General features: G+C 50.3%; 1 protein-coding gene across 17 annotated transcripts in view; it reads right to left on the reverse strand.

Moving 5' to 3' along the window:
• The window catches only part of NEDD4L (NEDD4 like E3 ubiquitin protein ligase), a 491,133-nt gene that overhangs the window by 26,836 nt on the left and 447,010 nt on the right, over positions 1 to 17,287 (reverse strand). For all 17 annotated transcript variants that reach the window (XM_068251284.1, XM_068251285.1, XM_068251286.1 and 14 more), the window contains one exon: positions 15,380 to 15,450. In XM_068251284.1, the coding sequence (XP_068107385.1) occupies positions 15,380 to 15,450 (71 nt within the window). The remainder of the gene's footprint in view (positions 1 to 15,379; positions 15,451 to 17,287) is intronic.

A 17,287-nucleotide genomic window follows, 5' to 3' on the forward strand; every position in this document is an offset into this window, starting at 1 on the left:
CACACACACACCACTTATACTGACACACACACAGACACACACACCACTTATACTGACACACACACAGACACACACACCACTTATACTGACACACACACACCACTTATACTGACACACACACACAGACACACACACCACTTATACTGACACACACACACAGACACACACACCACTTATACTGACACACACACACAGACACACACACCACTTATACTGACACACACACACAGACACACACACCACTTATACTGACACACACCACTTATACTGACACACACCACTTATACTGACACACACCACTTATACTGACACACACCACTTATACTGACACACACCACTTATACTGACACACACACAGACACACACCACTTATACTGACACACACACAGACACACACCACTTATACTGACACACACACAGACACACACCACTTATACTGACACACACACAGACACACAGACACACACCACTTATACTGACACACACACAGACACACAGACACACACCACTTATACTGACACACACACAGACACACAGACACACACCACTTATACTGACACACACACAGACACACACCACTTATACTGACACACACACAGACACACAGACACACACCACTTATACTGAAACACACACAGACACACACCACTTATACTGACACACACACAGACACACACCACTTATACTGAGACACACAGACACACAGACACACACCACTTATACTGAGACACAGACACAGACACACAGACACACACCACTTATACTGAGACACAGACACAGACACACAGACACACACCACTTATACTGACACACACACAGACACACAGACACACACCACTTATACTGACACACACACAGACACACAGACACACACCACTTATACTGACACACACACAGACACACAGACACACACCACTTATACTGACACACACACAGACACACACCACTTATACTGACACACACACAGACACACACCACTTATACTGACACACACACAGACACACACCACTTATACTGACACACACACAGACACACACCACTTATACTGACACACACACAGACACACACCACTTATACTGACACACACACAGACACACACCACTTATACTGACACACACACAGACACACACCACTTATACTGACACACACACAGACACACACCACTTATACTGACACACACACAGACACACACCACTTATACTGACACACACACAGACACACAGACACACACCACTTATACTGACACACACACAGACACACACCACTTATACTGACACACACACAGACACACACCACTTATACTGACACACACACAGACACACACCACTTATACTGACACACACACAGACACACACCACTTATACTGACACACACAGACACACAGACACACACCACTTATACTGACACACACACAGACACACAGACACACACCACTTATACTGACACACACACAGACACACAGACACACACCACTTATACTGACACACACACAGACACACAGACACACACCACTTATACTGACACACACACAGACACACAGACACACACCACTTATACTGACACACACACAGACACACACCACTTATACTGACACACACACAGACACACACAGGGTCGGACTGGGACACCAAGGGCCCACCGAGGAAGTTTCAGCCAGGGGCCCACCCCCCTCTCCTCCTCCTCCCTCCCCCCCCCCCCCCCCCCCCCCCATTTTGGGCTCACATACACATGTACTCTAGAAATTTTGCATGACTTTATGGTAGGGAATAGATTGTGAGCAATTCTGAGGACAGTCTCCAATAGGGATATGTCTAAATGCGAAACTAAATGGGTGTCACCATGCACTGGAACATCGGCGTGGTCATGATGAGTCATGGGCAGACTTAAAAAAAAAAAATACAAAACACAAAATAAGTAGCGGCGTTATTCACAGAGATTAGGTCCGACCAGATACATTGTATATTCAAGTAGTTACATGCCTCATGATAATTCATCAAGTAGTCAAATTGCAGCAGATACCCCCACAAAATGCAATCAGGTTGACGGCAGATACCCCCACACAATGCAATCAGGTTGGTGGCAGATACCCCCACAAAATGCAATCAGGTTGACGGCAGATACCCCCACACAATGCAATCAGGTTAACGGCAGATACCCCCACAAAATGCAATCAGGTTGATGGCAGATACCCCCACAAAATGCAATCAGTTTGGCTGCAGATACCCCCACAAAATGCAATCAGTTTGGCTGCAGATACCCCCACACAATGCAATCAGGTTGGCTGCAGATACCCCCACACAATGCAATCAGGTTGGTGGCAGAGATACCCCCACACAATGCAAGTCCCCCCCAGCTTGGAAGGGGGGGCAGAGGGCACAGATCAGCGGGGAAGCCTCCCCCCCTCCCTCACCTAGGGCCCCCCCTTCCGCGCACTCCCCTCCTCGAGAAGTGCAGCCAGCAGCGAGCGGAGTATAGCTTACCAGCTTCAGATGATGCTATCTCCGCTCCGCTCCGCATGCCGCTGCTGCCCTGCTGGTCTCTGTCTCCTGTAGTGACGCTGTCCAATCACGCTCTAGCAGGAAGTACTGCGAGAACGTGATTGGACAGCGTCACACACTACAGTCAGAGACCAGCAGGGCAGCGGCATGCGGACTCGGAGATAGCATCATCTCTGTAGCTATTCTCCGCTCGCTGCTGGCTGCACTTCTGGAGGAGGGGGGTGCGCGGAAGGGGGGGGCTCTAGGTGAGGGAGGGGGGGACGCTTCCCCCCCTCCCCGCCGCTCTGTGCCCAATTCCCCCCCTTCCAAGCTGTGCCCCCCTCCAGTGGCGTAGCTAGGGTGTTTGACACCCGGTGCGGATAATTTACCAACACCCCCCCCCCCCCCAAAAAAGCAAAGCGCGCAGCGACAAAAAAAATGGGTGTGGACATGACATCACATGGGTGGGGGGTAATTGTAATGTAACTGTAACAGTAAGGAAGTGGGCTAATATAGGTAGCCAGAATAGTTTCCCTCAGCATAGGTTAGATATGACAAATATGACAACATGACAAATTCAGCAATCTTGAGGCCCCCAACAAGACAAATTCAGCAATCATGAGGCCCCCAACAAGACATTCAGTAACCATGAGGCCCCCAACAAGACAAATTCAGTAACCATGAGGCCCCCAACAAGACAAATTCAGCAGTCATGAGGCACATAAATAAACAGCATTTCACATAAATAGGCAGAATGCCCACTTAATATGGTAGACACCTCTCACCTGGCTTCTGAATTCTCCTCTACTGGCTGCTGTGCCAGGCAATACTGTTTTTGGCTGGATTGGGGATGATGTGTGGGCTGAAAGGCCTGGCGGTGATGCTGTGGCCGGCCTGGCGGTGATGCTGGGCTGTACTTGGCTGGTTGAAGTAAATGTTGGCCTGACTGTTGGTGGTGATGCTGTGGCCTTTTTGACAGTGATTCTGGGCTGGTTGGCTGGTGGTGATGCTGGGCTGGCCTGGATAGTTTAGGTAGTGACAGGTGCACCCTAGTTTAGGTAGCACCAGGAGCCTCCCAGCTTAGGTAGTGACAGGACCCCCAAGTTTAGGTAGCGACAGGAGCCCCCCAGTTTAGTTAGTGACAGATACCCCCCAGTTTAGGTAGTGACAGGAGCCCCCAGTGTTTGTAGTGACAGGTGCCCCCCAGTTAAGGTAGTAACAGGTGCCCCCCAGGGTATGTAGTGACAGGAGCCCCCAGTGTTTGTAGTGACAGGTGCCCCCCAGGGTATGTAGTGACAGGTGCCCCCAGTTTAGGTAGTGACAGTGCCCCCCAGTTCAGGTAGTGACAGGTGCCCCCAGTTCAGGTATTGACAGGCGCCCCCCCAGTTCAGTTAGTGACAGGTACCCCCAGTTTAGGTATGACAGGAGCCCCCCAGTGTATGCAGTGACAGGGACCCCCCAGTGTATATAGTGACAGGAGCCCCTAGTTTAGGTAGTGACAGGGCCCCCCAGTATAGATAGACAGGTCTATAGGTGTCCCCAGTTTAAATAGCCAGATCTATAGGTGTCCTCAGTGGCAGCGGAGAGAGAAGAGAAGCGGTGGGGAAGGGAGGACGTTTCCCCCTCCCCCTTCCCTCACCTTGGGGCTCCCCCTCTCTCGCTCCCCCCTTTAGAATTAAGTGATGCGGCAGGCAGCGCCGCTGTGCCTGCCGCTTCTTTTCTCTCTCCGCTGCCACCCCAGGGCGGGCGGGCCAGCCACGTCCGGGTAGCTAGGGGGGGGCAGCAGCTAGCCAGGGGAGTGTGCATGCCCCATTTTGCCCTATGTAGGGACGCCCATGGCATGGTAGGCAGATAGGTAGCCGGGTAGGCAGTTATGTAGCCGGGTGGGAGGGTAGGCAGATAGGTAGCTGGGTGGGCAGTTAGGTAGCCGGGTGGGAGGGTAGGCAGTTAGGTAGCCAGGTGGGCAGATAGGTAGCTGGGTGGGCAGTTAGGTAGCCGGGTGGGCAGTTAGGTAGCCAGGTGGGAGGGTAGGCAGATAGGTAGCTGGGTGGGTAGATAGGTAGCCGGGTGGGCAGATAGGTAGCCGGGTGGGAGGGTAGGCAGATAGGTAGCTGGGTGGGTAGATAGGTAGCCGGGTGGGTAGATAGGTAGCCGGGTAGGCAGATAGGTAGCCGGGTGGGAGGGTAGGCAGATAGGTAGCTGGGTGGGTAGATAGGTAGCCGGGTGGGCAGTTAGGTAGCCAGGTGGGAGGGTAGGCAGTTAGGTAGCCGGGTGGGCAGATAGGTAGCTGGGTGGGTAGATAGGTATCCAGGTGGGCAGATAGGTAGCCGGGTGGGCAGATAGGTAGCCGGGTGGGAGGGTAGGCAGTTAGGTAGCCGGGTGGGCAATTAGGTAGCCGGGTGGGAGGGTAGGCAGATAGGTAGCTGGGTGGGTAGATAGGTAGCCGGGTGGGAGGGTAGGCAGTTAGGTAGCCGGGTGGGCAGTTAGGTAGCCGGGTGGGAGGGTAGGCAGAAGGGTAGCCGGGTGGGAGGGTAGGCAGAAGGGTAGCCGGGTGGGCAGTTAGGTAGCCGGGTGGGAGGGTAGGCAGATAGGTAGCTGGGTGGGTAGATAGGTAGCCGGGTGGGCAGCCAGTTAGGTAGCCGGGTGGGTAGATAGGTAGCCGGGTGGGAGGGTAGGCAGTTAGGTAGCCGGGTGGGCAGTTAGGTAGCCGGGTGGGAGGGTAGGCAGATAGGTAGCTGGGTGGGTAGATAGGTAGCCGGGTGGGCAGATAGGTAGCCGGGTGGGCAGATAGGTAGCCGGGTGGGAGGGTAGGCAGATAGGTAGCTGGGTGGGTAGATAGGTAGCCGGGTGGGTAGATAGGTAGCCGGGTGGGCAGATAGGTAGCCGGGTGGGAGGGTAGGCAGATAGGTAGCCGGGTGGGCAGTTAGGTAGCCAGGTGGGAGGGTGGGCAGTTAGGTAGCCGAGTGGGTAGCCAGTGGGGGCCCCGACTCCTATGCTCCCCCTCACCTGGGTGTCCCCCCTCCTTACAAGCCGCGGGGAGGGCAGCCCGACTGTTTTTTTTTTGTTTTTTTTCCCTTAAAAAAAACTATTTTCCCCGGGGGCCCCCTCCTATCCTCCCCCTCCCTCACCTCGGACGGCCCCCTCCTGTTACGAGCGGCGCCGGCGGGTACAGCAAACTTCCGGGGAGGTAAAGCAGAAGATAGAGGTCCAGCTGCCTCCCAGTCGCTGTCTCCTCTATGCCGCTCGCACTAAACCAGGAAGCAGTGCGAGCGGCATAGAGGAGACAGCGTAGCCCGGGAGGCAGCTGGACCTCTATCTTCTGCTATACCTCGCAGGAACTTTGCTGTAACCGCCGCCGCCGCTCGTAACAGGAGGGGGGCCCTCCGAGGTGAGGGAGGGGGAGGATAGGAGGGGGCCCCCCCGGGGAAAATAGTTTTTTTTAAGGGACATAAAAAAAAAAAAAAAAACAGTCGGGCTGCCCTCCCCGGCTCTCCCATGCAGCGCACGCCTTCTAGGGGCCCCCAGGAGGAGGGGCAGTCGGGGCCCACCGATGGGACCGTCGGTGGTTCGGCGGCTCTGTCCGAGCCTGGACACACACCACTTATACTGACACACACACAGACACACAGACACACACCACTTATACTGACACACACACAGACACACAGACACACACCACTTATACTGACACACACACAGACACACACCACTTATACTGACACACACACAGACACACACCACTTATACTGAGACACACAGACACACAGACACACACCACTTATACTGAGACACAGACACAGACACACAGCACTTATACTGAGACACAGACACAGACACACAGACACACACCACTTATACTGACAGACACACAGACACACACCACTTATACTGACACACACACAGACACACACCACTTATACTGACACACACACAGACACACACCACTTATACTGACACACACACAGACACACACCACTTATACTGACACACACACAGACACACACCACTTATACTGACACACACACAGACACACACCACTTATACTGACACACACACAGACACACACCACTTATACTGACACACACACAGACACACACCACTTATACTGACACACACAGACACACAGACACACACCACTTATACTGACACAACACAGACACACAGACACACACCACTTATACTGACACACACACAGACACACAGACACACACCACTTATACTGACACACACACAGACACACAGACACACACCACTTATACTGACACACACACAGACACACACCACTTATACTGACACACACACAGACACACACCACTTATACTGACACACACACAGACACACACCACTTATACTGACACACACAGACACACAGACACACACCACTTATACTGACACAACACAGACACACAGACACACACCACTTATACTGACACACACACAGACACACAGACACACACCACTTATACTGACACACACACAGACACACAGACACACACCACTTATACTGACACACACACAGACACACACCACTTATACTGACACACACACAGACACACAGACACACACCACTTATACTGACACACACACAGACACACAGACACACACCACTTATACTGACACACACACAGACACACACCACTTATACTGACACACACACAGACACACAGACACACACCACTTATACTGACACACACACAGACACACAGACACACACCACTTATACTGACACACACACACAGACACACACCACTTATACTGAGACACAGACACACACACACAGACACACACCACTTATACTGAGACACAGACACAGACACACACCACTTATACTGAGACACAGACACAGACACACACCACTTATACTGAGACACAGACACAGACACACACCACTTATACTGAGACACAGACACAGACACACACCACTTATACTGAGACACAGACACAGACACACAGACACACACCACTTATACTGAGACACAGACACAGACACACAGACACACACCACTTATACTGAGACACAGACACAGACACACAGACACACACCACTTATACTGAGACACAGACACAGACACACAGACACACACCACTTATACTGACACACACACAGACACACACCACTTATACTGACACACACACAGACACACACCACTTATACTGACACACACACAGACACACACCACTTATACTGACACACACACAGACACACACCACTTATACTGACACACACACAGACACACACCACTTATACTGACACACACACAGACACACACCACTTATACTGACACACACACAGACACACAGACACACACCACTTATACTGACACACACACAGACACACAGACACACACCACTTATACTGACACACACACAGACACACAGACACACACCACTTATACTGACACACACACAGACACACAGACACACACCACTTATACTGACACACACACAGACACACACCACTTATACTGACACACACACAGACACACACCACTTATACTGACACACACACAGACACACAGACACACACCACTTATACTGACACACACACAGACACACAGACACACACCACTTATACTGACACACACACAGACACACAGACACACACCACTTATACTGACACACACACAGACACACAGACACACACCACTTATACTGACACACACACAGACACACAGACACACACCACTTATACTGACACACACACAGACACACAGACACACACCACTTATACTGACACACACACAGACACACACCACTTATACTGACACACACACAGACACACACCACTTATACTGACACACACACAGACACACACCACTTATACTGACACACACACAGACACACACCACTTATACTGACACACACACAGACACACACCACTTATACTGACACACACACAGACACACAGACACACACCACTTATACTGACACACACACAGACACACAGACACACACCACTTATACTGACACACACACAGACACACAGACACACACCACTTATACTGACACACACACAGACACACACCACTTATACTGACACACACACAGACACACACCACTTATACTGACACACACACAGACACACACCACTTATACTGACACACACACAGACACACAGACACACACCACTTATACTGACACACACACAGACACACACCACTTATACTGACACACACACAGACACACACCACTTATACTGACACACACACAGACACACACCACTTATACTGACACACACACAGACACACAGACACACACCACTTATACTGACACACACACAGACACACACCACTTATACTGACACACACACAGACACACACCACTTATACTGACACACACACAGACACACACCACTTATACTGACACACACACAGACACACACCACTTATACTGACACACACACAGACACACAGACACACACCACTTATACTGACACACACACAGACACACAGACACACACCACTTATACTGACACACACACAGACACACAGACACACACCACTTATACTGACACACACACAGACACACAGACACACACCACTTATACTGACACACACACAGACACACAGACACACACCACTTATACTGACACACACACAGACACACACCACTTATACTGACACACACACAGACACACACCACTTATACTGACACACACACAGACACACAGACACACACCACTTATACTGACACACACACAGACACACACCACTTATACTGACACACACACAGACACACAGACACACACCACTTATACTGACACACACACAGACACACAGACACACACCACTTATACTGACACACACACAGACACACACCACTTATACTGACACACACACAGACACACACCACTTATACTGACACACACACAGACACACACCACTTATACTGACACACACACAGACACACACCACTTATACTGACACACACACAGACACACAGACACACACCACTTATACTGACACACACACAGACACACACCACTTATACTGACACACACACAGACACACACCACTTATACTGACACACACACAGACACACACCACTTATACTGACACACACACAGACACACACCACTTATACTGACACACACACAGACACACACCACTTATACTGACACACACACAGACACACACCACTTATACTGACACACACACAGACACACACCACTTATACTGACACACACACAGACACACACCACTTATACTGACACACACACAGACACACACCACTTATACTGACACACACACAGACACACACCACTTATACTGACACACACACAGACACACAGACACACACCACTTATACTGACACACACACAGACACACAGACACACACCACTTATACTGACACACACACAGACACACAGACACACACCACTTATACTGACACACACACAGACACACAGACACACACCACTTATACTGACACACACACAGACACACAGACACACACCACTTATACTGACACACACACAGACACACAGACACACACCACTTATACTGACACACACACAGACACACAGACACACACCACTTATACTGACACACACACAGACACACACCACTTATACTGACACACACACAGACACACACCACTTATACTGACACACACACAGACACACACCACTTATACTGACACACACACAGACACACACCACTTATACTGACACACACACAGACACACACCACTTATACTGACACACACACAGACACACACCACTTATACTGACACACACACAGACACACACCACTTATACTGACACACACACAGACACACACCACTTATACTGACACACACACAGACACACACCACTTATACTGACACACACACAGACACACACCACTTATACTGACACACACACAGACACACACCACTTATACTGACACACACACAGACACACACCACTTATACTGACACACACACAGACACACACCACTTATACTGACACACACACAGACACACACCACTTATACTGACACACACACAGACACACACCACTTATACTGACACACACACAGACACACACCACTTATACTGACACACACACAGACACACAGACACACACCACTTATACTGAGACTCAGACGCGCGCGCGCACACTCTGACGCGCGCGCGCACACTCTGACGCGCGCGCGCACACTCTGACGCGCGCGCGCACACTCTGACGCGCGCGCGCACACTCTGACGCGCGCGCGCACACTCTGACGCGCGCGCGCACACTCTGACGCGCGCGCGCACACTCTGACGCGCGCGCGCACACACTCTGACGCGCGCGCGCACACACTCTGACGCGCGCGCGCACACACTCTGACGCGCGCGCGCACACACTCTGACGCGCGCGCGCACACACTCTGACGCGCGCGCGCACACACTCTGACGCGCGCGCGCACACTCTGACGCGCGCGCGCACACACTCTGACGCGCGCGCGCACACACTCTGACGCGCGCGCGCACACACTCTGACGCGCGCGCGCACACACTCTGACGCGCGCGCGCACACACTCTGACGCGCGCGCGCACACACTCTGACGCGCGCGCGCACACACTCTGACGCGCGCGCGCACACACTCTGACGCGCGCGCGCGCACACACTCTGACGCGCGCGCGCACACACTCTGACGCGCGCGCGCACACACTCTGACGCGCGCGCGCACACACTCTGACGCGCGCGCGCACACACTCTGACGCGCGCGCGCACACACTCTGACGCGCGCGCACACACTCTGACGCGCGCGCACACACTCTGACGCGCGCGCACACACTCTGACGCGCGCGCACACACTCTGACGCGCGCGCACACTCTGACGCGCGCGCACACTGACGCGCGCGCACACTGACGCGCGCGCACACTGACGCGCGCGCACACTGACGCGCGCACACACACTGACGCGCGCACACACTCTGACGCGCGCACACACTCTGACGCGCGCACACACTCTGACGCGCGCACACACTCTGACGCGCGCACACACTCTGACGCGCGCACACACTCTGACGCGCGCACACACTCTGACGCGCGCACACACTCTGACGCGCGCACACACTCTGACGCGCGCACACACTCTGACGCGCGCACACACTCTGACGCGCGCACACACTCTGACGCGCGCACACACTCTGACGCGCGCACACACTCTGACGCGCGCACACACTCTGACGCGCGCACACACTCTGACGCGCGCACACACTCTGACGCGCGCACACACTCTGACGCGCGCACACACTCTGACGCGCGCACACACTCTGACGCGCGCACACACTCTGACACGCACACACTCTGACACGCACACACTCTGACACGCACACACTCTGACACGCACACACTCTGACACGCACACACTCTGACACGCACACACTCTGACACGCACACACTCTGACACGCACACACTGACACGCACACACTGACACGCACACACTGACACGCACACACTTGGAAGACTATTAGTCACATCATCCATGCTTGCCCAAAGGTGCCCTTTAATGATACAATCTTGATTGTACAGTCTTAAAGTGTACCTGTAACGAAAAACAGAGCCCTTATGGGGTGATCACCTTGAGGATTCCCCGCCCTCCTCCCTCAAGGTGCTAAGACCCCCAAAATCCTTTGCGCAGTAGCTCCATCCTTCTGTTATTTTTTTTTTTCAGAAAAAGCTAAGAATCCCGTCCACGCTGTGGTGATATATTGGGGTGCTGATGATGTTGGGATAATACAGGAGTATATTTCTATCATTTTTCTAATCTGCTGTGTATTATGTCAAAGGTGTAGATATGCCAGGCTAGATTCATGGACTGTTCATGTGATTGTGTGTATGGGTCTATAGACCTACATTTGCATTGAATTCCTCTGGAAGCAGGGAGCTTGGACATTAGCATACAGTTCCTCTGGACAGCCAGAAAACCAGTAATTAGGAAACACTTAATCAGACAGTTGCCTTGAAGCCTATACAGGTGGTCAGACCCTGTTGTCTGAATACTGTCACAGAGGTGTATTGTGCTTGGAAGCAATTGTCACCTGGACTGGCTGCAGTATGCGTTGAAGCAGCTCACACCAGCCTGAGCCAGGACTTTACATATGACATCCAGCTGGAATAAGAAAGCCTTGCTCAAGTTGTCACCTGGGGATGGGAAATCTCTGTAAAGATCGAAAGCGTACAGGAAAACGCCTTGAAATTCGCATGTCACAGCTAGCCCAGATGTGACAAGTGGCTCGGCAGAGTCCAAGGTTCTTCTATCTGGTTCCCTGTTATTTTGGTAAGCAAATCGCTTTGTGTATCTTGTAACTTTTACTTTGTAACTTTTTTACTTTGTTTTTTTGTACATCTTTTGTATATATTAATTTCTGCATTGTTCCATGTTTTTTCTGGAATATTAAATTGTTATTTAATAAGATTGACTTCTGCTATACTAAACTAACACTCATAGCCTAGAAGAGACTGAAGTGTAACCGTGTACAAGTTCATGCCTGGCTGTACGATTGAGAGACACTACCGTATGAGATTGTAATTGCATTGTGTGTATGGGGCACTTCTGCGCTCGACAGCCGAGTGGGAAGTCTAACAGCATCATTCGGAACGACTGTTAGTGGTTTTGCTTCACTACAGTGTAAGATTGCAACTGTGTGTGTGTGCGTGGCGTTCCCATATTCGGCCTTAGCGCAAAGCTGACCCAAATACGAAAACGCAGATTGCGTGTTGAGCACTCGACAGCTGAGTGGACGTGTCTAGCAACGGCTAGTGGTGGCAGTGGGAAGTGTTTGAGGGGTCCCAGCCTTGTTTGTAGCTTGAATAAGGCTGTCCCCCGCTTGATCTGGTCAAACCCGCAGTCGGGAACCGTATACGCAGGCGTGCCGCGGGCCGGTTCCTGACACACGCCACTACGCAGGTGCAAGCTGTCTACACCTGCATAGACTCAATCAGGCTCCGCTATTTTGCTGGAGCCAGAGAGGGACGGAGGTAGTGTGCATGCACAAGAAGGCCTTGCTTTGGGGTCCCAGCGCAGGATCAAAAGGACGGAGGAGGATGGGAAAATTTTGTTTTTATAGCTTAACATTAAGGTGGCCATACACTTGTCAATTTTGTCAGTCTATATCGAATCTGCTGGAAATCGATGCAGCAAATGTTGCCCTGTGTCCTATGACAAACAGTAGAGGTCAAACACTACAGGCCTGGCAGCATACACGCCAGACCTCTAGTGCCTGACCTGTAGCTTTTGTCGCATGACTGGGAGATAAGTCACAGGGAGGCGGAGCATCGAGGCATGGAGAGAAGACACCAGACAGGAAGAGGCGAGCTGGGGCGGGACAGGTGAGACTTCGCTCTGCTGCCAGCACATTATATGGGGAGACTTGTGCGGCCGAGGATTTCATTTTTATTATTATTTAAGTACTTATATAATGCTGACATATTAGGCAGCCCTGTCCCTCAGAAGGGCTCCCAATCTAGTCATAGGTCTATGTATCATGTAGTTTATTGTAGTCTAGGACCAATTTAGGGGGAAGCCAATTAACTAATCTGTATTTTTGGGAGGGTGTGGGAGGAAACTGGAGTGTCCAGGGGAAACCCACACAGACACGAGGAGAACATACAAACTCCTTGCAGATGTTGACTTGGCTGGGATTTGAACCGGGGAGTACGCCACTGTGCTGCCCTTCATGCTGAAGTCTATTGAAAATCCGTGTGGAGCGTGCGGGAAGGCAAGAGTCCTCTGATCAGATTCAATCAGAGACTAAACTATCTGATCGTCGATCTGGTGGCCATCTGTCAATTTACGGCCACCTTTACCACCACTTTTATATAATATGAGGGACTACCTACAGTATTTATTCAATGTATATACTTCAGTTTGCCCTTATACTACATAGATTTGGTAAAATTGTACAATCAGGATTGGATGATTAGTGGGCACATTAAAGGTGGCGACACACTATACAATTGTAAAATTTCTTTTCAATTCAAGAATCACAATCATTTTTTTCTGATGGACTGTAATCATTTGAAAAATCTGATTAATATATATACACACCTGTGTTCACTTTTTCTTCTGGAAAAATTGCTTGGGTCCAGACCCGAAACATCACAAGAGCCTATAGGCACCTTAGACTTTGCCCTCCATGAATCTACAAACCCCCACCGAACTGCACCCCAGCTGTCACTTCTCTCCCTCCATTCCCTTGCCTGTCATAGGTAGCTACAGGTGCCTCTTTATTAGCTAGCCAGAAGTACCCTCAATATTAAGTAGCTACAGGTTTCACATGACACCGGAGACCTGGGTTCAAATCTCGGCTCTTCCTGTTCAGTAAGCCAGCACCTATTCAGTAAGGAAACCTTAGGCAAGTCTCCCTAACACTGCTACTGCCTATAGAGCGCGCCCTAGCGGCTGCAGCTCCGGCCCTTTGAGTCCGCCAGGAGAAAAGCGCAATATAAATGTTATTTGTCTTGTCTTAGGTAGCCAGAGGTCCCCTCAAGTATTAAGTAGCTAGTGATGCCTTCGACTGAAGTGATATCTCGTCAGTGGAACGCCGAGACCTGGGTGAGTAACCTCATTTACACTCCACTCAGAACTCTGCATAGGGAAGGAAGGAGGCACTAGAGGAGGAGAGTGAGATCCATTTCCATCATCAGGCGCCTGTAGGCCTGTGCCTGCAGTGCCTTCTGGGAAATCTGGCTCTGCTTGAGTCTACAAATCTACCCAATGCTATTCAATTTTTTTTTCAGTTCATCAGAAAAATCCAACAGTCCCCATCATTTTTTATTGAAAAAAAAAAAAAAAAAAAAAGGGGGTAATTTGATCAGATTTCTTGAAGGCATAAAAAAACCCCAAACCAAAAAAATTAGCATGTGACTGCCGCATGTACTGGGCATGCCGACACCACACCGGCTATCTTGGCTTCTCAGACTTACCACAGACTCCATGTCCTTCAGAGTGATCTGCTTCCCCAGCATCATCTTATAGAACGGCCGGATGAAGAAGCCTGCAAGAGAGCAACGTCAGCACTGAGTTCAGGGCGTGAAACGAGAGCGACAGCCAGCGCCACGTTCTGAACGTAATCAGCTACAGAAATAGAAAGTGACGGCAATAAAGTAGTAATAGGAAGCAGGGGGCTTTCTTCCCATGATGCACTGCGGCTTCCATTATGGTAATGAGATAAACAGAGCGCTGATTAGCTTTGTGTTCCTGCCGTCCGCCCACATCGCGTCTCCCCGCAGTGTCACCGAGCTGGGAACACAGCAGCAGCGAGCTGCAGACAGATCTCTCGCCTTCTGTGAAAAGATCTGTGACCAATCTCAGCTACAGCTATAATCATAGTGGATGCAGAGTGTGAAAACGCCACGTCTGCAGGCAAGTTTACAGCGCATTCCCCAAGCAGATTTAAAATGTACCCGCAGCAACACGTGACATTATGAGAAACGTGTATGTAAGATGCAAAGTATACTAATAACCAGGCTGTTTATTTTTTGTCTAAAAGAGTTAATTTTCAGGTATGCAAGTGGCAGCTTCTCTCTTTTCAGTACTTTGCTCATCAGTGAGATTTACTATATTCCTGACAAATTACAGCCATAAAAGTTGAGGGCAGGGGAGGGATAAAAAAGGTCAATAGTTCATGTATTTTAACTCTTAGACACTTAATAGACTGCCACTGAGCATAGACAATAAAACATTCAACCTATTATGAAATGTTCAAATATAAAATAAAACCATGAGATTTCTATAAAATAAATAAATAAAAAAAGGTCTTTTTTTGGAGTAAGAGGACAGATCCAATTGTTCATCTCATCAGTTTATTTCCTTCTCGGGAAAACTTATGGCAAATTAAAATAAAAAATGACATACTTACCTGGGAAGCCTCCGAATCCTGCCACATAACATATTAGACAAGATCTTCTTGGATATGTTCCTGGGGTTTGCACACAGCAACGGTGGGGGCCAGGAGGACATGGGAATCCAGAGGATTCCCTCTTTCTTAGGCAAGTTTTTTTTTTTTTCCATTTTACTTTGCCTCCGGTACACTTTAAAGAGGAACTTTAAGCCAGGATCGATCTTCATCCCAGTCAGTAACTGATATCCCCTTTCCCACAAGAAATCTTTACCTTTTCTGGAATAGACCATCAGGGGGGTCTGTATGGCTGACATTGTGGTGAAACCCCTCCCACAGTGTGATGTCAGGACCGTGGTCGTAACAGTTTCCTGTCTGTGACCCTCATTGCATTGTGAGAAATAACGGCTTTTTCCAACTGCCAAGCAAGCAATATGTGCATTTTTGCCCGTTTGTGCGCTTGCCATCCGCAGGATGTATTGATAAAGTTTATTGTTTCTGTCGCCAATTAGTGCAGCCCTAGCAGTGGAACGATTGCGTTCCACAGTTCGGGAACTCAGTTTGGCTATTCATGTCACTTCCTGTTTTTACAGGAAGTGACGCCTGGTACATGTTAATCGATGCGTGTAATACTACACGTCTGTCGCCTGTGTAATGACAGATCGTGCAGCCTGCGTCCCATTTAATTGTGCTGCCATGTAAAACGTCCTAAATATCTCGGCTTTCGCACGACATACACAACTGAAAATTATAGGGTAGGGAGGGGACCCCCCGACCAAGCTCTGTGCCAAATTGCAGCCCCCGAGCCCTGCTGGTTCCTGAGATAGGTTTGTGGTAATAAATATCGGGAACGTTCCAACTAGACAGAAGTGCGGCTGCGCACAGGGAACCCTTCCTTTCTAGACGTCTAGCTTGCGTTTCACATATTAGGTGAGCACAGCAGGGCAGCACACTGGTGACATTTCCCCTTGTTGGAGGATGCCCGCAAAACATT

This window comes from Hyperolius riggenbachi, chromosome 1, assembly GCF_040937935.1.
Source record: "Hyperolius riggenbachi isolate aHypRig1 chromosome 1, aHypRig1.pri, whole genome shotgun sequence".
Taxonomy (NCBI): domain Eukaryota; kingdom Metazoa; phylum Chordata; class Amphibia; order Anura; family Hyperoliidae; genus Hyperolius; species Hyperolius riggenbachi.